The 25,147-nt window shown below is 47.0% G+C and overlaps 1 protein-coding gene across 3 annotated transcripts in view; it reads right to left on the reverse strand.

The window, feature by feature from the left end:
* Positions 1–601: 601 nt before the first annotated feature.
* Positions 602–25,147, reverse strand: part of LOC137528787 (polymeric immunoglobulin receptor-like) — a 188,192-nt gene continuing 163,646 nt past the window's right edge. For all 3 annotated transcript variants that reach the window (XM_068250367.1, XM_068250366.1, XM_068250365.1), the window contains 2 exons: positions 5,721–6,035; positions 602–749 (listed from right to left, as the gene is read on the reverse strand). In XM_068250367.1, the coding sequence (XP_068106468.1) occupies positions 640–749; positions 5,721–6,035 (425 nt within the window). In that variant the 3' untranslated portion in view covers positions 602–639. The remainder of the gene's footprint in view (positions 750–5,720; positions 6,036–25,147) is intronic.

Below are 25,147 nucleotides of genomic sequence, written 5' to 3' on the forward strand. Positions count from 1 at the left end.
AATGAATCCCAGGTTCAAATCATCCCCTCTACATAACAAAGTACCCATAAGAATAATATGGCCATTCTTAAAGAGGTGCCTCCACCAACGTTTGATTGTTCTGTTTCAAATTCAGGCTCTATGGCTAAAGACATTCGGCATGGACCCCCAATTTGCTGTACGTTCTGGTGATGTTTTGCAGAAATTGTTTGATTGAATCCATTGGTTCATAAGATGACAGTGCTGGTGGAGCTATACTGCTTACATTTTATAAGAATACTATGTCAATTTCAAGAAGTATCTATTACTGTCCTGCAGAAATCATATAGACTTTTGCCAGACAACCAGTTGTGAGTAAAAGGCTCTGATTCTTCCAGCGTGGGTGCCGCAGTAGTTCAGTTTGTAATCAAGAACTGTTAGTAAAAACGTCGCCTACACAGCAATCACAGGGAGTTCTTAACTGATGTCTGAGATTAAGTTAAGCAGGGGTGTGACTCATGTAATGCTTTGATGGCTGCTCGGGGGAGTGGCCAAATCATCTTCTATTTCATTTCCTTTGGGATACTCGGTGATCATGCACAGATGTTCCATAAAAAAATAACATGCTTAAGTCACAGAAAGGTAGAATTCAAGCAAACAGTTGTTCGACGAAGATGTTTTCTAACAGGATTTCTTGATGACAATGCTGAGAAGAACGATCAAGACAATGATGGAGATCACACGTAAAATTTCCACAGCCAACAACAGGTTCCCCTTTTTGCACTGACACTCTGTAAATTAAAGACAGTAAACAATAAATATAATTTAGTGGAAAAAAAAAACTGTTTTCTGCTGTATTTTTAGTTATTTGATTTCAACATTTTATTGCACAAATAAAATGTAACCTTGATGCACTCTTTACATCAAGTTTGAAAATCCTGTTGAGTTGTCAAATTGGAAAACAAAGCAGTGTCTGCATGCCTGGAGAGACGGGGGATACTGTATATTCATAAAACCTTCATGATAAAGCCTTTGTCCACAATATTAGACAAAGTCAATTGGGGCAAAGTGGGAGAGGAGGTATCGAAACCACTCTTTTGCAGATTGCCCCCCAATGTAATGGAGAGATCACGGAGTAACATTGCAGTGCTGTATAAATTGATTTATCAATAGTGAAGAAAAAATACATTACAGTGGATCTAAGTCAGGGGTCCCCAAACGTTTTGGGTCGAGGGCCGGATCAACATACTTCAGACTGCTGGAGGGCCGGAGTATACTTGAAATGCAGGCCAAACAGTGAAGCAAACCCAGGTGACAACCTGTAGTCCAATTGTACAGCAGTGTCACCTGATGTGGAATTTTATTGTAAACCAGCGAAATTACTGTTTTCTGGCTTCCATGCGGATGGGTGGTGCCAGCACTGCTATTCTATATGCGGACCACCGATATTTAAAGATGTAGCTGACCGCATCTATAAGTAATACATTTTGTGTGGGGGGGCCGGTAAAGAAGCCTTAGGGGGCCACATTCAGCCCGCGGGCCTTAATTTGAGGACCACTGATTTAAGTTTTAATATTTATAAATTCAACACTGTCAGCACAGTCCATGGAAGTTATAATAGAATAGCATGAGTAAATGTTTAAAAACTGCTCGTTTTGTGCCAGAAAATACAGATTGTTTTTTTAGCCACGCCCCCAGGCTTTAATCAGATTGTGTCATTGTAGGGTGGGAAGTAGCTGTTATAGTAATACAAGTGAGCACATTGAATCCAGCGCAGTAGACCATAATAAGAATTACGACTATATTGGCACACAGTGAGTAACTTTGGTGCCGTCAGAAGATGGAGCTGAAGTTACTTTTAAAACAGTAATTTGGCCGCCAGCAATAGCAGGAAGCCGAATTACATCATTCCCCACCATCCACGTAGACCTAGAGGGGGAATACGGTAGTAATCAACTAGCAGGATAAGCCGTATTTCGGCTATATCCTGCGCCCAAGTCTCCCGGTGGCTATTTCATACATATGCCAATACAGGTGGGTTGTGTGCCTTTGAGCCAGCCAATTAAACAAAAGAGAGGATGAAGGGAAAAGGAGTGAACTCCTTAATCATTATTGCACAAATTCTCCAGAAGGAACGGCAACAACAGACAAACTCTGGAACAGCTTCCAGATCAGTACTCAGTGGTATGCATTGGTGATGGGTTTTCATTAAAATCAGGACTGGCACTACCATAGAGGAAAAGGGGGCAACTGCCCCGGTTCCCCGACTTCTACTGAGGCCTCGCAGCTCCAACCCTGGCTGCCTGCTCCCCCCGCTCGCTCTGCTCCCGGGGCCATGCAAGTATATTAGAAGCAATAATTACCTCAGTCCCGGCATGTGACCGGGCGGGCAGCGGCTGCACTTTGAGGCACGCTGTCTCTCTCTCACTCTATGACCCGGCGCGTCAAAGTGCAGCCGCTGCCCGTCCGGTCACATGCCGGGACTGAGGTAATTATTGCTTCTAATATACTTGCACGGCCCCGGGGAGCAGAGGGGTAATGGTGTGTGTGTGGGGGGGGGGGGGTCTGCACAGGGGGGCCCCAACCCTGCAGTTTGCCGCAGGGCCCCTTAAACCGGCCCTGGTTAAATTGTATTACCACTGTTGTAGAAGAGCTAAGGACTAGTGATGAACATAATGGTACATTTCATAATTTTAAGCAATTTTCATCATTACGATTGCAATCGTAATAGCAAAATCATAATTGCAAAAATTATGTAAAATTTTGTGTAATTACGACTATATGCATAATTTTCGCAATCTATATATATATAAAATCGGATGTATGTATGTGTGTATGTGCCGCCATCACTCGAAAACGCCTTGACCGATTTGAACAAAACCCTTACTTCCTGGGATGATATGTTCTGGGGGTCTCGCCCTGCACACCAGGGCGGAGCTACAAACAGCCAATCAGATTTCACCAATTCACGTCAATGGAAAAAATGGAAAAGGCTGCCATTCTCACAGTAATCAAGCCAGAGTCCCCACACTTGGCACAGTTGGTCACTTGGTGACCGAGGTTACAAATGCAGGAAGAGTGGGCGGAGCATAAAACAGCCAATCAAATTTCAGCCATTCATTTTTAATGGGAAAATGTAAACTGCAGCCATTCTTACACTGTTAATGGCAGGGTTCTCAAACTTGCCACAGCTGGTCAATGGGTGAATGAGATTAAGATTCAGGAAAGTGGGTGGAGCCTACAACAGCCAATTAAAATTCACATTGATTTTCAAGGGGGATATTTAAACTGCTGCCATTCTTACACTGTTAATGGCAAAGGCTTCAAACTTGCTCCAGTCAGTCATTGAGTGATTGGGGTTCAAATTCACTAAAGGGGCGGGCCACAGACAGCCAATCAGATTTCTTTGCTGGATAAACTGCTTCCATTCAGACATTTTTGATGCCAGGAACCTGAAAGCTCACAAACTTGGCAACTGAGTGACTGTGTGTCAAGGTTACAAAAGTGGGCGTAGCGAAAACAAATTTCACTAGGAAAACATAAACTACAGCCATTACACTGTTAGTGGCAGGGTTCTTTGCACAGTTGGTCACTGGGTGACTGGGATTGATATTCAGAAATGTGGGTGGAGCCTACAAAAGCCAATCAAAATTCACCTATTGATTTTCAAGAGGGAATATTTAAATTGCTGCCATTCTTACACTGTTAATAGCAGATGCCTCAATCCTGGTATAGTCAGTCACTGGGTGACTAGGGTTTAAATTCAAAAAGGGGGTGGAGCCACAAACAGCCAATCAGATTTGTTTAATTTCAATAAAAATATACAAATTATTGTACTAAGGACCCGAAAGCACATACACTTGATAATTGAGTGATTGTATGTCAAGGTTAGATAAAGTGGACAGTGCCAACAACTACCTTTTTTACATTAGAAAATATAACTGCAATCATTCTTACACTGTTAATGGCAGGGTTCCCAAACTGACACAGTTGGTCACTGGATGACTGGGATTAATATTCAGGAAAGTGGGTGGCCAATCAAAATTCACCTATTGATTTTCAAGGGGAATATTTACATTGCTGCCATTCTTACACTCTTAACGGCAGAGGCATCAAATCTAATACAGTCAGTCACTGGGAGACTGGGGTTTAAATTCTGAAAAGGGGACAGAGCCTAAAACAGCCAATCACATTTGTTTAACTTCAACCGGAAAGTGCAACTTATTGATTCCATAGACCCCAAAGCTCATAAACTTAGTCATTGAGTGTTTGTGTGTTAGGGGTAGAAAAAGTGGGCAGAGCCAACAGCAGCCAAATACATACCCGGGCAATGCCGGGTCATCAGCACACACACACACACACACACACTGCACACACACACACACACACACACTGCACACACACACACACACACACACACACACACACACACACACACACACACACACACACACACACACACACACACACACACACACACACACTGCACACACACACACACACACACACTGCACACACACACTACACACACACACACACACACACACACACACACACACACACACACACACACACACACACACACACACTGCACACACACACACACACACACACACACACACACACACACACACACACACACACTCTTTGTATGTATTTGTATACATTTTTTGTAATACAGATTATCATCGTAATAGTTACATTGTAATTACACACAATTCTGCATAATTATGATTGAGCAATTTATTTTCATATAATTAAAATCAAGCAGGTGTAAACACAAAATTACACTCAAAAATGACATAATGTGAATAACCATGCGACATTACAACAAAATTTATTACGAGTTTGCCAAAAATCACAAATTATGATTTTGCATTGTAAATTACAAATGACGATGCAAAATTATGAATCTGCAACATTTCGGCTCATCGCTAGTAAGGACTTGCATATGCAAAACCTGGGTGGTCCAATATGAGGGCAATTTGTGCAGTACTGATTGAGGAACACTAAGGCCCTATTCACAGTGGTCAGGTGCATTGCAGAATAATTCTGCATGTTATGCTGGGTACACACGTTGCGGGATCGATCGATTATTTCCAACATGTTCGATCGGGTTTCAATCGATACAGCCGTCGATTTTGCAAGTTAAGTATGCAAAGTCGACAGCTATATCGATCGAAACCCGATCGAACATGTTGGGAATAATCAAATAGATCCCGATGGATCCTGCAGATCGAGTGGGAAATAGCAACATGTGTACCCAGCATTAACTCACTGCCCATATAATTCTATGGGCCTGTTCATCGTAAGAGATCACGTTATTCCAACTCGCTGCATATAGGCTTTGTATTAAAGTCTATGTCCAGTCTCCATTGCAGTTCACACACATTATAACGCGTGAGTTATGCAACTGACCACTGTGAATCCAGCCTCAGTCATCTGTATTTAAATGGATATATATTTTAGCAAAATGAGAGGGCAATATGCACTTAATGTATGTTTTCTTTACGATTGATAAATGCATTTCACTGACCCCCAAGATAATTGATAACTACCAATCTGAGTGGAGCGCCTCTCGGTGTCAAACTGAGGTTATATGGTACCAAAGACATCTGATTTGTCATCTAAGCTGTTAACAGCTGTGACATTATAGCTTGCTACTGCATAATGAAAGTCAGTAATGGCGAACCATCCAGATTGTTGCCTATGTTGTTGCCTATCCTGAAGTCTAGAGCTGAAGACACCATGTTTAGGAATACCTGCAGGGCAAAATGTCTTCATCACTTCCAGCCTCGTTCCATTTCCCTTTGCCGATTTTCCCTCCGCCGTCTCCACGTGGCAGCAGTATTTGCCAGAATCATGTTCGGTTAGGTTCTTTATGGTAATTTTGTGTTTTGAAAAGTCGAATGACACTCTGTTGTTCTTATTGAGAGAAGTGCGATCCTCACAGCCCAGTGACCAATACACGGAGAAGGATGGCGACTGGAAGGTTACGTTGCATTGGATGGTCACTGTTGATCCTATCGAGGTGGTGATGACTGCGGGCTGCTCCACGATAATCCGAGGGTCAGTTCCTGGATGTAAAATAACACAATGTACATCATAAGGACACTTTTTCATGTAAGTATTATTGATTTATAAACGCCAGCATACTCTGTGGCGCTGTACAAAGTAAGAAACAAACATGGAGTACAAAATAATACATACAGTGGTGTACACCAATATATAAAAAATACAGAATTGGTACAAAAATAGACACTTGGTAATTACAGTGGCAAAAGTAACATGATAAATAAAATGTAAAACACATTACAAGACAAAGAATTGTGAGAGAGCCCTGCCCTTGCAAGCTTACAATCTAAAGGAATGGGGGGAGGGGGGGGGGGACAATAGGTGGGGTAATATACAATATTCATAGCTAGAGGCAGTGTGTTTTTAGGTTATCTAGAGAGAGTATAACTTTGCCAGGAGTCACAGGGGAAACTGGCCCAAGGTAGAGCGTATTCTTGTCAGAACAAGTGAGTTTTGCGGGAGCGTTTGAAGATTTCAAAAAGGTTGGAGAGTGACAAATGTGTTGTGGAAGGGCATTCCAGAGGAGGGGTGAAGCACGTGTGAAATCTTATGTACGTGAATGTGAGGAGGTGATTCTAGAGAAGGACAAAAGAAGCTCATGTGCATATCTGAGGTTGCGGTTGGGTTGGTATCTGGAAACAAGGGAGGTTATGTACAGGGGGGAGAGATTGTGGAGAGCTTTGTAGGTTAGCGCTAAGAGTTTGATATTGATCCTCTGGTTAGCTGGCAGCCAATGAAGAGCTTGACAGAGAGCAGCAGCAGAGGAAGAGCAAAGAAGAGGAAGAGTGAGAAGAAAGATGAATAAATAACACAGAGCAAAGAACAATGCTAACATGCAGACTGTGCAACCCGCTGCAGCCAGGTAGAAATTATCTACATCTATAGACAACAGGGAAGAATTGGCAGCTCTAAAATGCCTACCAACAGAGGCACGCAGAGACAAATACACACATTGTATACAAAACAGTTGCTAAACTATGCACTAAATCCTTAAACTCAGGATAAAAAATGAAATGAAAACTTGAAATAGCAAATGAGTGCAGCTATCCATAAAGTAAACTTACATGATGTATACAGCAGTGAGAGGTGACAGCGCTTCCCAAGACAGGCTTCAGCCCAATTATAGGCAGGGTACACGACTTGCATTCAAAACTGATTCACCAAAACTAACGTAATGGAGGATGTTAGCTTCCAAAACAGTTTGCATGCAGATTGTTCTGTACTGGACCCTTCCACCGCAATGAGGTCATCATTCATGGATGGGACCCTAACCTCTAATTACCAAATAAACATAGTGTGAACCTGGGGACAGCTGGCCATAAAATGGTTAACACATTTTTTATTTATAGCTCTGCACACCTCTACTTGGTAGTCAATTCATAAGTGGTCTGGTTTTAGAGCACTGGCAATTCTTCCCTGTTGTCTATAAAAAAAACTGTGTAATCCATTTTATGGCCAGCTGTCCCCAGGTTCACAGTATACTCTTATGGCCCATACTCACGGGCTACAATTGTCGCCGCAACACGCAGCGCGCGCGTGTTGTGTCGAGAGGTTGCCCGTGAGTATGAGGCGTTGCACGGGCTTGCACCCCGAACTGTCGCTGATGTCGCTAGGGGCGCACGGGGTCTGGGGGGGGGCGGCGTGGCGCGACGGATAGTGGCGATCGAGCGCGGGGCGGCGGCGATCGGTGTGCTGACGCAGCTAGCAAAAAAAAAAATTAAGCAAATCGGCCCAGCAGGGCCTGAAAAAACCTCCTGTGCGGCTTACCCCGAACTATGTTCGGGGTTACCGCCAGGAAGGTTAACCACTTAAAGACCGCAGGATTTCTTACAGATCTGTGTTGCGTGGGCTCCTCAGCACACAGCACAGATCAGCAGGCAGGCAGGGCGATCAGACTTCCCCCCTTTTTTCCCCACTATAGGGATGTCCTGCTGGGGGGGTCTGATCGCCGCCGGCTATTTCTCTGTAGCAGGGGGGGCTCCTCAAAGCCCCCTCCGCAGCGCTATCCTGCCCTCCTTCCCTCCCTCCCCTCCTTCCCATGGGCAGTACAGGACAGCGATCCGTCCTGTGCCGCCTCAGATAGGGTTTAGCCTATTAGATGCCGGTGATCCCCGATCTCCTTTACGGCGCTGCTGCGACAGCAGCGCTGTACAATGTAAACACCGGGGATTTCTTCCCCGGGTGTTTATAATTAGCCTGCGAGCCGCGATTGGAGGCTCGCAGGCTGTTCACGGAGACACCCTCCGTGAACTGACATAGAACGTTTCCATGGTAACACCACTGCGACCTGCCGCCGCCTATCTGCGTTAGGTAGTCGTTAAAGTCTCTCTAAACAACAAATACGAGGGTAAAGTAATATTTGTAAAAACCCTAGCAAACTACATATTTGCACAGCAGTACATTACTTGTTTTGTTGATAAAAATGTATACAGCATTTAACCTTGTATGTTAACTTTTTATGTTCTATTCTTTTTGTTTCTTTTCTTTTGTTTTTGTTTTTTTGTTTTGTTTTTGAGAAACTGACCCCCTGCGTGGAGAAAATGTATACCCATATTTGCCTTGCTCCTGTGGGGAATGGAGTGAGGATGTCAAAAAATTGCACTAAATAACTTTGAAACTACAATTTGTGTAGTATTTTGCTGTTTAAACACAACAAGTTAAACAGGTAACAGATGTGGTCAGAAGAAATCTTTATGAAAATGTAAATGAAGGCAAGCTGAGTAACAAAGAGGAACAAGGTGATCTGATTCCAAGAATGGAAGAGTTACTACAAAGGAGGAACAACTGGGACATATATGAGCCATCATTGTTGACCTTGTCACCTGTAACAGCATTGTCTTCACTTATGGCCAATACTCACGGGCTGCAAAAGTCGCCTGTCGCCAGCACATGTGAGCGTGTGGGCGACAGGCCGGTGACAGCTCCTCGCCAGGTCCCTCCGCGTACACACGCGGAAGAGGGACCAACGGCGCGACGGAAGCTGCCACCGACGTTCCTCCTCCCCCCGCCGGAAGCTCTGCATACCTCAATGGAGGTTGCTGTCGCTAGTCCGCGTACTCACGCGGACTAGCGACAGCTGCGGTGGAGTTGTGGCGGCGACTGTCGCCAGGCAATTGAACATTTCAATCGCCTGGCGACATCAGCGACGGGCGACAGTTCGGGGTGCGCGCCTGTTCAACAGCCAATACTCACGGGCGACCTGTCGCAGCAACACGCGCGCGCCGCGTGTTGCGGCGACAATTGTAGCCCGTGAGTATGGGCCATTACAGTGGCCATCCAAACACTGGCGCATGCTGAAAATTGCTGCTGTTTTCTCATGGAGAGTCATTCATTGATCAGATTAATGTTAGAGAGGGACACTTCAAGAGGAACTCCAGTGAAAATAATGTAATAAAAAAGTGGTTCATTTTTACAATAATTATGTATAAATGATATAGTCATTATTTGCCATTGTAAAATCTTTCCTCTCCCTGATTTACATTCTGACATTTATCACATGATGACATTATTACTGCTGGCAGGTGAGTGGAAGGTCAGTGGAAGGAGATGCTGCTTGCTTTTTTTTGTCAGTTGAAAACAGTTGTTATTGCCCAGAATGCAATAAGGCTCCCACAGTGTGATATCAGAACCATGGTCCTGACATCACACTGTGGGAGGGGTTTCACCACAATATCAGCCGTACAGAGCCCCCTGATGATCTATTTGTGAAAAGGAATAGATTTCTCATGTGAAAGGGGGTATCAGCTACTGATTGGGATGAAGTTCAATTCTTGGTTATGGTTTCTCTTTAAGCCTGGCATAAACGGGCAGACTGTCACAGCCAAAAGATATAAGCCTCTCTGATAGACATCTGATCAGAGAGAAATCTATGATTGACACACACTGCACAACTATTTTTAATAGATTTCAGCATGAAATCTATTAATTATCAATAGCACTGCTACTCCCCCAGAGCAGGTGACCAACCCCCCAGGTCCCCCCTACTGTATATTGCTCCCCTGGGGCCCCTGCGAAGTGGAGGGCACCCTCACTCACCTTTCTGGCTGGTGCGCTGCCTTCTATGTGGTTCTGTCATCTCCCAGTGCCCATACTCAGTGATCCGGGGTGTTACTCGAGTACATACATGCCGCTGGGTCACGGTGTACGAGCACCAGGGATTACAGAAGCACACAGGAGGGAGTGCGCAGGCCAGACAGGTGAGCGGGAGTCGTTCCGCTGAACCAGAGGCGTATCTAGAGGGGTGCAGGCATGGCATATGCCATGGGTGCCATGTCTCCCCCCTCCTCCCTTGTGCTTCACCAACATACTGAGGGATGCCCCTTGGGCGTTAGCACCTGCTCTCAGAGAGGACATCTCTCACTACTGATACTGGGAGACCACCTTTCCCACTACATATACTAGGAGGGGGTGGGGGGGCTAATTATACTAGGAGGACACCTGTCACTACCTATATTGGGGGGCGTTTCTTATACTGGGGGACACCCCTCACTACCTATACTAAGGGGATACTTGGGGGCGTACTTATGGGGCGGTGTTTCAGTGTTTGCCATAGGTGATTTCCCAGATACACCCCTGAACTGAACTAATACTCTGAAGGGCTCCGGGGGGTGTAGTATTAACTGGGGGACACCTGGCAGGCCCGCCACTGGCTCTAAGTAAGGCATACATTCCACCGGGCATGCATACCGCTGTGCCTCCTTTTAACCACTAAGAAAACCATCCTGTCCCATCTATAATGTTGACTGATTTCTGCTGGAAACCAATCAAAATTATGATCAGGCGGCCATGTTGGTGCTTCGCTCACAGTGATTAAATCTGCTGGGAAATCATATAGCATGTGGGCAGCTTTACTATCCAGTAGCTGAAACTAGCTCCAGTAGTGTTCAGGTGGGAAGTTAAAAATTCAGAAACTTTTTAGCTTCTTAGCCTTGCAGCGCTGGGTCTCTGGTTCAAATCCCAGCCGGGGCACTATGTGCACGGAATTGGCGTCTGTGTGGGTTTCCTCCGGGCTCTCTGGTTTCCCAGTGTATGTGTGGGTTTCCTCCGGGCTCTCTGGTTTCCTCCCACATCCCAAAAACATACAGGTAAGTGAATTGATTTCCCCCTTAATTGGCCCCAGACTACAATGGACATACTGTATGAATATCGTAGTGTTTAGATTGTGAACCCCTCTGAGGGACAGACAAGTGACAAGACTATATACTGTACTCTGCACAGCCCTGAGGAAGATGTTGGTGCTTTTTAAATCTCACTAATACTTGCAAAAGTTTGGATGTTTGGAATCAGTTTGTCAATCAGTTTCCCCGCATTGCCTCCTCCATTACATGCCGCCCCCCGCCTCCTGGGTGGCGGCTTAACTTCCGATTGGAGGAAGCTAGCAGAGGCGGAGAGCGGCAGAAAGAGCAACATGTAATGGAGGAGGCGGGGAGGCAATGCGGGGAAACTGATTGTTGACCAGCTGCAGGTTAACAGACGGCTATTTGTCAGGGGGGATGACTGGCAGTGGCAGCAGAAGGACACAGAGGCAAGTCATTGTGCACAGTACATGCCTCTGTGGCCTAGTAAGATTTTAAAAATCTGCCTCGGCTTCTCTTTAAATCTACTTTTTAAGTTTATACTGTCTTATTGTTTTTGCTCAATGACACATTCATTGAAGTATGACAGAGCTAAAATCTAGGAACTATTGACCCTTTTTATCTCTTTCCTGCTCTCAGAAGCCATTTTCTGCTAGGAAAGTGTTTTATAGTTGTAATTTCTTATCAGTGAGGATCACACTGTAGTCTGACCCAGTCCTGAGTCGACAGGAACTGCCACTTACATACCTGATGCTTAACTCTTTCAGGCAGAGAAAGAAAAAAGGAACACAGCATAGTTATTTGTGTGCTTGGCACTGTACATATACATGTCTATCTCATCATGTCACATGTCACCTCGGGTATCCTTTAAAGATAACATTCCACTTACTTTTGTTGCGAATGGGGAGGTGGTGGGACTAGAGGCTAAGAATGGCGGCGGATACAAATTAAACAGGAGACTACAAGTGCACCAGCAGAGCGGGGGAAGTAGAATTTTACTGGACTAGTTGCCCCCCCCCCCCCATCCCCGCATCACTCAGACACCTCTGAATAACGAATGATCAAAGTGAGGAGAGGGCTCACAGTACCCAGACGGCTGCACTTCATATGTGGGAATGTGCAGTGCCCTGTGTCCGCCCTCTCCTCACTTCGGTTGCCGCTATTCTGAGGTCTAAGTGATGGGGGGGGGGCAGCAGTGAGGCGCTTACCCTGCACAGAGAGAAAGCGGTGGTAACCATATTTTCTTCTTCAGCATTAAATTCTAAGCTGAATCGCTACCTCCGGCAGAACGAATTATTCATAGCTCTGAAGTTGACCTGCAAAGTTCCAAAGGTCGCATCATTTTGCATCCTGTAAGAGGCAGAGCTTTGCGCAGTAGCTCTGCCTCTTATCCAGTCAATCTCCGCCGATCTCCGCCTCTCCTCGCCCCTCTCAGTCTTCTTTCACTGAGTAGGGCAGAGAGAGGTGGAGATCCACGGAGATTGACTGGATAAGAGCTACTGGGCAAAGCTCTGCCTCTATCAGGCATCAAAATCTATGACCTGCAAAGTTGTGGAACTTTGCAAGTCAATTTCAGGGCTATACATAACTCGTTCTGGCGCGGGGATGCAGCGATTCCGCTTAGAATTTAATCCTGAAGATGGCTGCATAAGAAAATAAGGTAAAAAGCGAGACTTCAGTGTCTCTTTAAGATAGCCGTACATCTAGCGATGATGGGCAGATTTAACCAAGAGACAAATCTCTCTCCGATCGAATCGGATTAGACAGAGATCTGCCGGCTGCCCAACACTGCAGGCCGATTCCTGATCAATTTCATGCTGAAATCGATCCGGAATAGATCTTGTGACGCTGCATCTGACACACACACACACGTGTACCAACCACGAGGGGCGCGTGTATGGACGAAGGATGGTGCCTGGAGCCAGTTTTGGAAATGAACAGGTAATGTTTAATATGCAGGAGAACAGAGGCACCAAGAGGATAAAAGGAAGCTAAATGAGCTTAACAACCAAATTCTTGGTAAATAGAGGCGGTAGTGGTTGACTTACCTCCTCCAAGTAGACACACAACGACTGTAGTAAAGACAGTCAATATATTTTATTTATGAACTCCAAATATGCAACACGTTTCTCAGGTTTGATCCCGCTTCATCAGGCAATAAGAACGGAGCAATAGCATATGTGGTCAGTAGAAGAGCCAGGCACCTCTGTGAAGGTAATTTTTAGGTAATGTTTAATGCACTGAACATTAGAAGGGGGGCATCGTCGGGGGTATCGTCGCATTTGTCACTTATCTTGATATCGCTTACCATTACAGCTACGCACCTGACCGACCACGATGGCCCGCCATCTTGCAGCATGTCCGACCGACATGCTCAGCCCAAAATTGGTCGCAACATCGATCAGACATGACCATGGCAGCACCGATTTTCATCCAATTCGATTATAATAATCAAATCTGATGGTCGATCGGTAGACAAGTTGCCTGATGTATGGCCACTTTTACTCCCTAGTAGCACTCACCACACCCCCCCCCCCCCCACGCTGAAGAATGCTGAAAAACGTTTATGAGGCTAAGTACACAGAGGGGAATTGCGGTGCAATATTACGGAGTCTTTTTAACTCAAAAAGTCGCACTGCAATGGTAAGTCTATGCGACATTCAGAATGCATGTGGTGCAATGGAATCCGACACACTACAGTATCCCAATTCAGTATATTACAGCAGAAGGTGTGTGTGAACAGTCGCAGTGAAGAATGCTTTTCATTGACTGTATGCTTCACTGTATGTGATGCAATGGTTGCATAACGTGCATAACCAAGTCGCTCACTCCGCTCCTCCAATGAACTTCGCCTGACCGTTCCCCGCATCACCCAGTCCCATGCACGCCTCCAAGACTTCTCAAGAGCCGCTCCAACACTATGGAACTCACTACCTCCACCCATTAGGGCAGCCCCCTCCTTCAACACCTTCAAGAAGGCCCTCAAAACTCACCTTTTCACTCTGGCCTACCACCCCTCACAATTGCGCTAAACCCACAGCTGAACTCTGGTCCCCTACCTCTCGTGTCCCTACCTCTCCCTCTAGATTGTAAGCCTTTGGGCAGGGTCCTCCTCCTTTTGTGTCCTACCTGATCATGCACCTACATCACTGTGCACCCATGCTATGCATCTGAGTGAACCTAACTTGCCTAATCTCCATGCTCCCATCCAGTGACTGACTAAGCATTACCTTGTACTCATACTATGGTGTGTGATCTGGTTTTCTTGTATTCCTGTATTGTCATATTGCTGTATGTCACCCCTAAATATTGTCTGCAACCTAAATTAATGTTAAGCGCTGCGTAATATGTTGGCGCTTTATAAATACAATAAATAATAATAATGTAAATTTTCCATTCTGTTACATTCATTTTTTACACAAACCAAGCTACAGAGAAATCACAAAAGCCGATAAGTTCTGGTTATTTTGACCCTGGAGGAGGTGAAGGTTGCTAAGCACAGGCGTCTGTTCAGTGCAGTTTCTAGGCTAAAATGCACCCAGGGCGAGGGTGTAAAAATTGCGCCCCCCCCCCAAGCAAGGTATGGGTGCCCGCAGTATAGGTTAGCCAGGTCTAGTTGCACTTAGTATAGGTCCCCCCAGTATAGGTAGCCAAGAATAGGTACCCCGGTATAGGTAGCCAGGCATAGGTTGCCCCCGCTATAGGTTAGCCAGGTAGGTGCCTCCAGTATAGGTAGCCAGTATAGTTGCCCCCAGTATAGGTTAGATAGGCAGGCGCCCCCGGTATAAGTTAGATAGGTAGGTGCCCCAGTACAGGTTAGCTAGGTGGGTGCCTCTAATATAGGTAGCCAGAATAGTTGCCCCCAGCATAGGTTAGATAGGTAGGTGCCCCCAGTATAGGTTATTTAGGTAGGTGCCTGCAATATAGGTAGCCAGTATAGTGGCCACCTGTATAGGCTAGCTAGGTAGGTGCCCCCAATACAGGTTAAATAAGTGCCCCCAGTATAGGTTAGATAGGTAGCTGCCCCCCAGTATAGGTTAGATTATGTAGCTGCCCCCCAGTGTAGGTTAGATTAGGCAGCTGCCCCCCAGTGTAGGTTAGATAGGTAGCTGCCCCCCAGCGTAGGTTAGATTAGGTAGGTGCCCCCCCCAGCGTAGGTTAGATTAGGTAGGTGCCCCCCCAGCGTAGGTTAGATTAGGTAGGTGCCCCCCCAGCGTAGGTTAGATTAAGTAGCTGCCCCCCCAGTATAGATTAGATAGGTAGCTGCCCCCCCAGTGTAGGTTAGATAGGTAGCTGCCCCCCAGTGTAGGTTAGATAGGTAGCTGCCCCCCAGTGTAGGTCAGATAGGTAGCTGCCCCCCAGTGTAGGTCAGATAGGTAGCTGCCCCCCAGTGAAGGTCAGATAGGTAGCTGCCCCCCAGTGAAGGTTAGATAGGTAGCTGCCCCCCAGTGTAGGTTAGATTAGGTAGCTGCCCCCCAGTGTAGGTTAGATTAGGTAGCTGCCCCCCAGTGTAGGTTAGATTAGGTAGCTGCCCCCCAGAGTAGGTTAGATTAGGTAGGTGCCCCTCAGTGTAGGTTAGATTAGGTAGGTGCCCCCCAGTGTAGGTTAGATTAGGTAGGTGCCCCCCAGTGTAGGTTAGATTAGGTAGGTGCCCCCCAGTATAGGTTAGATAGGTAGCTGCCCCCCAGTATAGGTTAGATAGGTAGCTGCCCCCCAGTATAGGTTAGATTAGGTAGGTGCCCCAAAGCGTAGGTTAGGTTAGGTAGGTGCCCCCAGGATAGGTTAGATAGCTAGCTGTCCCCTATAATGGAGGAGGGAGCCGGAGCCGCGGGAGGGCAGCCCGACATCTCCCTCCCTCTCCTCTCCCGGGCGCCCTCCGTGCTCCCCCCTCAGATGCAGAGCGAGCAGCCGGGAAGCGCTGTTTGCAACTCACCTGCCTGGCTCCAAGCGCTGCTCTCTCGCCGCTGGTCTGTCTCTTCTCTCTGCATACTGCGGATACACGCGGCTTCCTGTTCAGCCGGAAGCCGCGTGTATCAGCATGTATGCAGAGAGAAGAGACAGACCAGCGGCGAGAGAGCAGCGCTTGGAGCCAGGCAGGTGAGTTGCAAACAGCGCTTCCCGGCTGCTCGCTCTGCATCTGAGGGGGGAGCACGGAGGGCGCCCGGGAGAGGAGAGGGAGGGAGAGGTCGGGCTGCCCTCCCGCGGCTCCGGCTCCCCCCTCCATTATAGCGCCCCCCTCCTAACAGCGCCCCGGGCGGCGGCACGCCCCGCACGGGGGTAGAAACGGCCCTGCGTCTGTTTTTCAGAATACACCATAGTAGTGGTGAAGTGATAGTGCTAATGGCTGACCACTCACACACACACAGGAAATAGGTTTGTGCTGAATGCCCCTGTCCTTAGGCCGGCCCATCTGAGTCACAAACAAATCTGAATTGCAAGTGACATCACCAGGGGGCCAGACATGTGAAGATTTTGGCAATCTTTTTAATGCTGAGAGTACGCATTGAGATTTTTCAGCAGATTTATTGTCTGGTCGATTTTCCGATCGTTTTTCTAATCGATTTTCATTCACTTCTATGAGAATTCGATCAGAAAAACGGAGGAAGATAAGATCGGACCTGTCGGAAATGATCTACTGAACAATGTATCTGCCAAAAAATCTCATGGTGTGTATTCCCAGCATTACAGGTCCACAGCGGCTCGGGCTCTCGGACTACACAGAGAAGCGCCTCACCTCAAGGGCATTTGCTTTTACAAAACCACTGTCACAAAAAGTATAAGATTTAAAGTGGACCTGAATTCAGAACTCTTCTCTGTTCTAAAAGATACACAACACCATAATAACCTGTAACATTTCTTTGTTACAGCGGATTCAATCAAATCTTAAAATAAATACACTGTTTTTTTACTTCCTGATTCATGGAAGCAGACATATTGTTAACATCCTGTGCTTTCAAATAAGTTTATGTGCCATCTCTGCCATAGGCAGTCATGTGACACAGGGGGGGAGATCAAATTACAACTAGTGAGTAGACACAAATGAGGCTGGCTAAACTCTCTCAATACACCCAGTGTTAAAAAAAATAAGACTTATATTTGTTACAGAGTGAAATGCTCTATAAATTAATGTTTTCCTCTGTTGCTGTCATTTACAAGTAAGCAGTAAATGTCTGACAGGTTTTGGACTAGCCCATCTCCACATGGGGTATTTCTTTATTTACAAAAGTGCTTACTGAATGGCAACTGCTCGGTCCGACTGCCAAAACAGTGTGCAGGTGATTAGGGAGGCTGGCCGGTGTCTTTCTATCTATACATTCCAGGAAGTGCTTGTGCAAAGGATAAAGGAAATCCTGAGAATCCCCCATGAGGAGATGTGTAAAAACTTTCTGAAACTCCAATGCTGTTTTCACCTGGTATGAGAGGGATATGATATGGAGGCTGCCATATTTATTTCCTGTTAAACAATGCCAGTTGCCTGGCAGCCCTGCTGATCTCTTTGGCTGCAGTAGTGTCTGAATCACACACCGGAAACAAACATGCAGCTAATCCAGTCAGACTTCAGTCAGAATCTGAATGCTTGCGGATCAACAGGACAGTCAGGGTACGTTTCCACTAACGCGAATTCGCATGCGTTGTCCACATGCAAATTCGCATAACCAATACAAGTGGATGGGCCTGTTTCCACTTGTCAGGAATTCTGTGCGGTCTGCTGTGCAGAAAAAATCTGCACGGCAGAGCTGTCAGAATTCGCAGGCCGCACACCCGCACGCGAATCGCCGGTAATGTAATTTAATAGGAAAACCGCAAGAGTATTAGTCTTGCGGTTTTCCCGGCGTTTCCGTGCGCGTTTTCGCATAAAAGCCATGTCAATGCTTACCGGCATTGACATGGTTAAAATCGCATAGCGCAAACCGTGAGAGATTCCGCATGAAAATCCACATGGAAACACGAACAAATTCGCACCCGCATGCGGATTCGTTGACGCCTTTTCCGGGATGGTATCGCAATGCACAAGTAGAAATGTACCCTCAGGCATTCTGCATTGTTTGAAAGGAAATAAATATGGCGGCCTCCATAACCCTCTCACTTCAGGTGGGCTTGAAAGCATATTACAAGCAAGGGAAAAATGTGCTGAAAATAACAGTTATTGTACATAAACTGATAACAAAAATACCGGGTCATTTTTCCGTAACACGCTGTGGCGTTCCTGAGGTTTTGCCTTGTCAGCCTCACACCACTGTCACAGTTAGCACAGGGACAATCGTCCGGAAGCCACACAGCACAGACTACAGAGGCTTTAGAAAATCGGTCTATAAAACAAAGTGGATCGCAGAGCGGTTGTTTAGCTCTTACCTGAGGAGCCGCATAACACCAGGTGTGGGACGACGATGATGAGCAGAACTACATTCCTCATGTTTACCGTATTAGAAAAAAAGAAAAATAAGGTGTAGCCCCAGTGAGTCCAAAGAGGATGACCTACATTCTGCTGCTTCTTGTTTCAGGTCTGTGACATAACGGAAAGAGCAGCCACAAGCGTGTGACCGAGGTTTGAAGAGCAGAGCGGTGCCTTCCTCACCTCTGGCCAGAGCCTTGTGCCGTGTGAAAATAGCAAGAGGAAATTATACATAGAAATATACTATTCTAGTGATTACCACTCAAGGGACAAATGGAGTTTGAAGTGGAACCCACTACAATTCGCAAATGGCAATGGCAAACACTGGCGTTTTGTATTAAAGAGAATCTGTACTCTAATATTCTTACAATAAAAAGCATACCATTCTATTCATTATTTTCTCCTGTGCCCCTCTGTGCTGTTTCTGCCACTCCCTGCTGCAATCCTGGTTTGTAATTAACAGTTTTAGGCAGTGTTTACAAACAAACTAACCAGCTTCTAATAGGCTCAGCTAAGCATAGTGTGTGAGTCATCTCAGAGTATGCAGGGGGCCTGCAGAGGGTGTGTATCGCTTCTACCAATCACAAGCAGCCCTGCACATTCCACACAATCAAGCCTTAAGGTCCGTACACACGCCGGACTTTAGGCAACGACGGGTCCGTCGTTGCCTCCCGCTGGGTGGGCGTGCCAGCGACAGTCCGGCGTGTGTACGCTCTGTCGTCAGACTGATACGGCTGTTTCTGAGCGATCCGCCGGGCGGATCGCTCAGAAACAGCCGTATCAGTCTGACGACAGAGCGTACACACGCCGGACTGTCGCTGGCACGCCCACCCAGCGGGAGGCAACGACGGACCCGTCGTTGCCTAAAGTCCGGCGTGTGTACGGACCTTTAGCCCGACAAACAGGACAGAGGAAAGATACATTGATTTATTACAGAGACAGTGCAGTTAGGAAAGACTGCAGTAAGCCAGAGCAGATTAGAACAGGCATAGGAACTTATAGGATAGAAGAACTAAGGCTGACAAATTTGTTACAGAGTCTCTTTAACATTTTGTAAGCGATTTCATGAGCATTTTCTAGTGATTTCGGCAGTGATTTTAAAAAGTGTAAGGGCTGGCTCACACTGGGCGTTATCCCTGTAGATACATTCACACTGCAGCCATTGCGATCAATTGCAAACACGCTATGCAGCGTTTTGGGGGGCGATTGCGATGTGATTCTCATTCTATTGAACGGGAATCACAAGCGCAAATGACAAGATTTCACCCGCTGAATCACGATCGTGGACCCGAACGTGATCGCGGGCAAACAGCGGGCAAGCACCGAGTGTGAACCAGCCCTAAGCTTTTTGACAGCAATTGTGATTGCGACTTGTGATTAGGGACTTTAATTCTGATTGGATGTATAGCGATTCATGAGCGATTTGCCAGCACTTCAATACTTTACATTGGAGCGCAAATGCTCCCAAAATGCTGCATGTCCTGCAATTGTGATTTCCCTAATCACAGTTGCTCTAGTGGACTCTGTTCCACTCTCATCCATTTACATTGACAAAGCATTTAGGGAAATTGCTAGCCATTTAAAGCGATCCCTAAGGCTGCTTTCACAGTGGGACGTTACGGGCGCACGTTACAGCAGCCTGTAACGCAGCCCAACTCACAGTAATGAAAAATCAATGGGCTGTTCACAGTGCCCACGTTGCATTACAGTGTAACGCTGCACGTTCAAAGAGAGTGCAGCATGCTGTGCGTTATAGGTGGTTTTAGCTGCGTTAGACTGTTTGCACATGCTCAGTAAGGGGAGAGTCCGCTATTGTTCCTAGCCACATGGCTAATTAATATTCACTGCACTGTAGTGTTGTCCAGATCATGAACTATTTGGATCTTTGATCCGGGTCTTTTATGTGAGTCGAATCATCCGGATCATCACAATGAAGGATTCGGTTCACAGTGGATGTCTGGAAGAAACAGGAACTGCAGCTTCTGTGCACAAGCACAATCTTCCTGCTGCATCTCTCCCTTCCCCATTAGCACTCTCAATGTGCCTTCATTCTCCTGCACCTCTCACTCTGCTGCACCCCTGCTTCCTGCTTCCCTAGTAAAATGATTCAGAGATTCGGTTCAAAGATGCGGATCTTTTCAATGATCCGATTCGAATCATCGGAATCATTGAAAAGATGTGGACTTCCCAGGATAGCACCAAGAGCCTCATAACGTGGCTTAATCTGATGTCCAACTTCAACACCACCATGCGTTGCGTTAGGGGCACGTTATGTGACCTTAACGTCCCCTAAGACGCAACATCTTGGTGTGAAAGAGGCCTAAACGCTCAAAAAGACACTCTAGTGGGTTCCTACCCTTTGAATTTTTTTTACTACTTCAGAAGTTTCAGAAGTAGTTCTTGATCTGGAATAGTAAAGATCGTGATCATCTATCATTACGATTACGCAAAATTTCATGTAAAATTTCCTAATTACGGCCATATGTAATTGTAATTTTAAAATTCAATTGATTTTGCGTAATCCGTCCAAAAATTTCACATACAGTAATTCCTTTAGTGATTAGTAGCAAAGCTCTTATAATACAATACAATAACATTTCTATAGCGCTTTTCTCCCATAGGACTCAATACATGCTATCATCACCAGAAAATGTGTTTTAAACTCAGCAAAATGTAAAAAAAAAATTCCTTTGAGTTTTTAAAATCGATTTTCTCAAAAACTACAAGGTCTTTGTGTACATTTTTTTTTACTTGTCCCTACTATTACCCTTAACATATGTAGCAATGTTGGTGACCATAGCATGTAAGGTTAGCTTTGCTATTGCCCGCTAAAGTCAGCACAAGCAATTGCAAAATTAATTATCATTTTTCCCAACTATTGCATCATGATTTTGCATTGTAATTGCAAATTGGGATGCGAAATTGCAATTTTGTGAAATTTGTGCTCATCATTCACTAATCAGGAATGCAAATATTGTATGTCACAAGAGCCCTTGTGGCTGACCGCACTTAGCCTTCTAAACGATGCCAGCGCACAGATCGTGCGAACTCTGGTCGCAGTCAATGCGCAGGAACCGTTAAGAATTAGCCGCAGACAGCTCAGAAGGGAGCCTGTGAGACACGGGTGATTACAACGTCACCCACTGGTTCAGAGTAAACTGCCACCACCGCGGTTACTATGGGACCGTGGGGCCCACTAACTGACTGCCTAATCCTGCGAATAAAACGGTTAAACACACGATATTCTGTCTAGCCAACAACAAACAAACAGTAGCGTATCTTCAGAGACCCGGGATCAGTTCTGTGTGTGCTGATAAGCAGGGTAGCGGAAAGTGAATGACTTGGAGAAAGTCGTTTATTCACGCAATATAAATAATTAATATATACAGACAATTATGAAAATCAACAATTATGAAAACAGTAATAGCCAGTATGAAAAATAAAAGAAGGGAGAAAAATACTTAGTTCCTGGAAAGATGTCCTTATTGTGGGAAGAATCATAAAGTCCTTGGTTTCAAAGTCCAGAGTTCAGACCAGGTGGATACCAGCATATCCTCAAGCTGGCATCTGATGAGTGCAAGATGGTTCAGTGTGGAGGACCCTGAGTTTGGGTCCTCAGCCATTCTTATGCCCCTGCTTCAGTAGGAGGGAGTGAGGGCGGGCCCACACACCCCCTTAGAACATGAGATGAGTCCTGCCCTTGTCCTGGAGACCAGAAATCATGCCTTAACCATATATGGGCTCTATCTCACAGAACTGTACAGGTCAGGGCAGATTTACTAATATTTTCAGGTCTGCCTCGATGTACCCAGCAGTCTGATACCAAACATGAGGGGTGGGACCCCTGTGGTACCATTAGGGCACTGTTGAACTGCCTAACGGGCAGCCTTTACCTCAGAAGGTTCTGAAATGTTCTCAGAACCAACGCCAGGCAGGGCCCTACCTGCTCTGTTAGTTTGGAGGGTCTGCCAGCCTGGCAACACAGAAAATATGATACATATAGCAGTTTATGGAATTTGAGAGACCCCTGGGATTTATACCAGGTCATTCCCAGGCAAAGGTTCTTTGAAGTTGGCAGCAGCAAGCCACATGTCGGCTCCCTGCTGGGAAAAGGAGTCGGAGTGTCTGAGTTTCCTCACTCTAAATTGGTTCTGTCATGGTGTTTGTCACCTTATACCTGATGGATGGGCCATCAGCACAGCTTGAAGCCAGGGACTCTCTGGGCCCAGGCTCATTAGCATATCAAAAGGGCCAACCAGCATTTAGGCTGGGGCTCTCTCTCTGCTGAGAAAAGACTGCAGATGCCCCTACACACTCAACCCGGATTGTACCGTTTTGAAGCGCAATCGATGCAGGGAATCGAGTGCGATTGCTTTTTCTTCACGGTCGTCCAGGACGCGCCTGCGTCCCCGCAATCGTCCGTGACAGCCCTCCCCCTTGTCCGTGGCTTAGCCACTCATCCGCAAGATGTGTGGCGGCGCCGCTAACCTGGCTGACGGGCCTCGAGTTGCCGGTACGGCGGGAAAACCTATTGGAGCCTGTGGCTCGGTTCCCCTGGACCGGTCGCGGTCTGCTACCCTCAGGGTTGACCCAACACGGACCGTTCTGGACAGGGCGTTTGCGCCACTGCAGTCGGACGTGGTGCCTGCCGGGACTGCTGACAACGGGCAGTGGGTTGGTTAGGTCAACAGCCAGCACACGCAGGGTTCCCCTGCTGAGTGGCTGTGGACCTAAGGGAACCCCGCGGGAATCCCTGGACCTTCCCAGCTCCTGACAGACGGCACATGCCCTGCAGTAGTTTGCTACATCCCTGTTCATCCGGGGCCAATAAAACTGGTTCCGAATACCGGCGAGTGTCTTGCGGACACCCGAGTGCCCTGTCAGAGGATTACCATGTGCGGATTTCAGCACATGTCCCCTGAACGCACTCGGGACCACAAGCCACTTGGTATTCGCGTGGGATCTACCTGTAGGGGGCTGTACAGACTCACTGTACAGTCTCCCACCTTCCCAGTACACCTTGAAAGCGGCCCCGTCTGCGAGGGGCTCAGCGGCTTGCTGCCTGAGCACCTCCAGGCTTGGGTCACTTTGTAGTGCAGCTGAGAATACGGCGCTGTCAGTTTCAGCCAACTGGCTCATGTCACACGAGGCCAGCGGCTGAAAGGTCTCATCCCTGCGGTCAGAGGAGGGGGAGGAGGCCGGAACCCCCTCCACCTGTTCTGAGCCCAGGTTCTGAGCAGTGCAGCTGCGCGGTACTGCTAGCACCGGTACACTGTCAGAATGGCACAGACGGACAGTACTCAAATCATCATTGCATGCAGTAATGATATTGACAGGTATAGACATTTTTTCATTACAGATAGGTTGTACAGTAAACTCAGGTACAGTTACAGCATCATCACAACAGACAGTCTGTACATCAAACTCAGGTGCCTTTGAAGCAGGCACTATTGAACCTGGTACCCTTGAACTGGGCACATTCAACCCACCTCCCCCTGGTGCTCCCCCAAGTGTATAAAGTACCTGGTGGTGGGTGGAGAGTCCGTCTCCTTCCGTGAGCGACAAGGCGGTCGTGGCAGGTTCATAGTAGGACACAAGCTTGCCCAAATCAGTCCCTAGCAACACAGGGACTGGGAGATCCTTCATAACCCCAACAACCCTTTCGTGGACCCCTCCCACTCCCCAATCCAGCTTCACTCTGGCGTGGGCTGTGTGGAAAAGGGTGCCCTCTACTCCAGTAAGGGCAAGGGATCGGCTGGAGCTGATGCTCTCCTTTGGCACAAGATGTGAGTGAACTAACGTGATGTCAGCTCCGGTGTCTCGAAATCCGGTGACAACTTTGCCGTTCACTCTAACAAGTTGCTGCTGGTCGGTTCGGTCGCGGATTTCCTTTCCGCGGGCAAACAGGACAAAATCGGATGATCCAGGCTGTGGTTCGCTGGCGGGTTGCCTCTGCTGTGGGTGAGGTGCAGGTGATGCAGATGATCCAGGTGCTGGTGGTGTCTGTCTCCGCTCCGGACAGTCGAATTTCATGTGTCCGGGCTGGCGGCAGTAGTGACAGGTGACCTCTCCAGGCGCTGCAGGCCTGGGTGCAGCAGCTGCGCTGGGTGGCCTCTGTGGAGGACGGCTCACAGGGGCAGGGGGGTCTGCCGAGGTATTGGGCTGACCTCCTCTCCAGCTGGATGGGACAGTTCTGCGGGTATCAGCCACCCGGGTAGTTGCAAAAGTCTCAGCAAGGTCTGCAGCGACAGTGGCTGAAGCCGGCCTGCGTTCTAACACAAACTGTCGTACATCAGCAGGGCAAATGTTCAGAAATTGTTCGAGGACTATCAAGTCCTCCAGGACGCCATAAGACCCTTTGGTGAGGCCTAGCGTCCACTGGCGGAGTGTGGTGAGCAAGCTGCTGGCCACATCTCGGTACGAATCAGAAGACTTTTTCTGCCAGGCCCTAAACTTTTTCCGATAGGCTTCTGGCGTCAGCTGGTACTTAGTAATGATAGCGTCTTTTATAGCAGCATAATCATTATCCTTCTCCGCAGGCAATTCTGCGAAGGCATCAAGCGCTTTGTAGCGCAGCAAAGGTGTCAGATGTCTGGCCCACTGGTCTTGGGACAGACGATACTGACGGCATGCTTTTTCAAAAGAC

Source organism: Hyperolius riggenbachi, chromosome 8 (genome assembly GCF_040937935.1).
Source record: "Hyperolius riggenbachi isolate aHypRig1 chromosome 8, aHypRig1.pri, whole genome shotgun sequence".
In the NCBI taxonomy this organism is placed as follows: Eukaryota; Metazoa; Chordata; class Amphibia; order Anura; family Hyperoliidae; genus Hyperolius; species Hyperolius riggenbachi.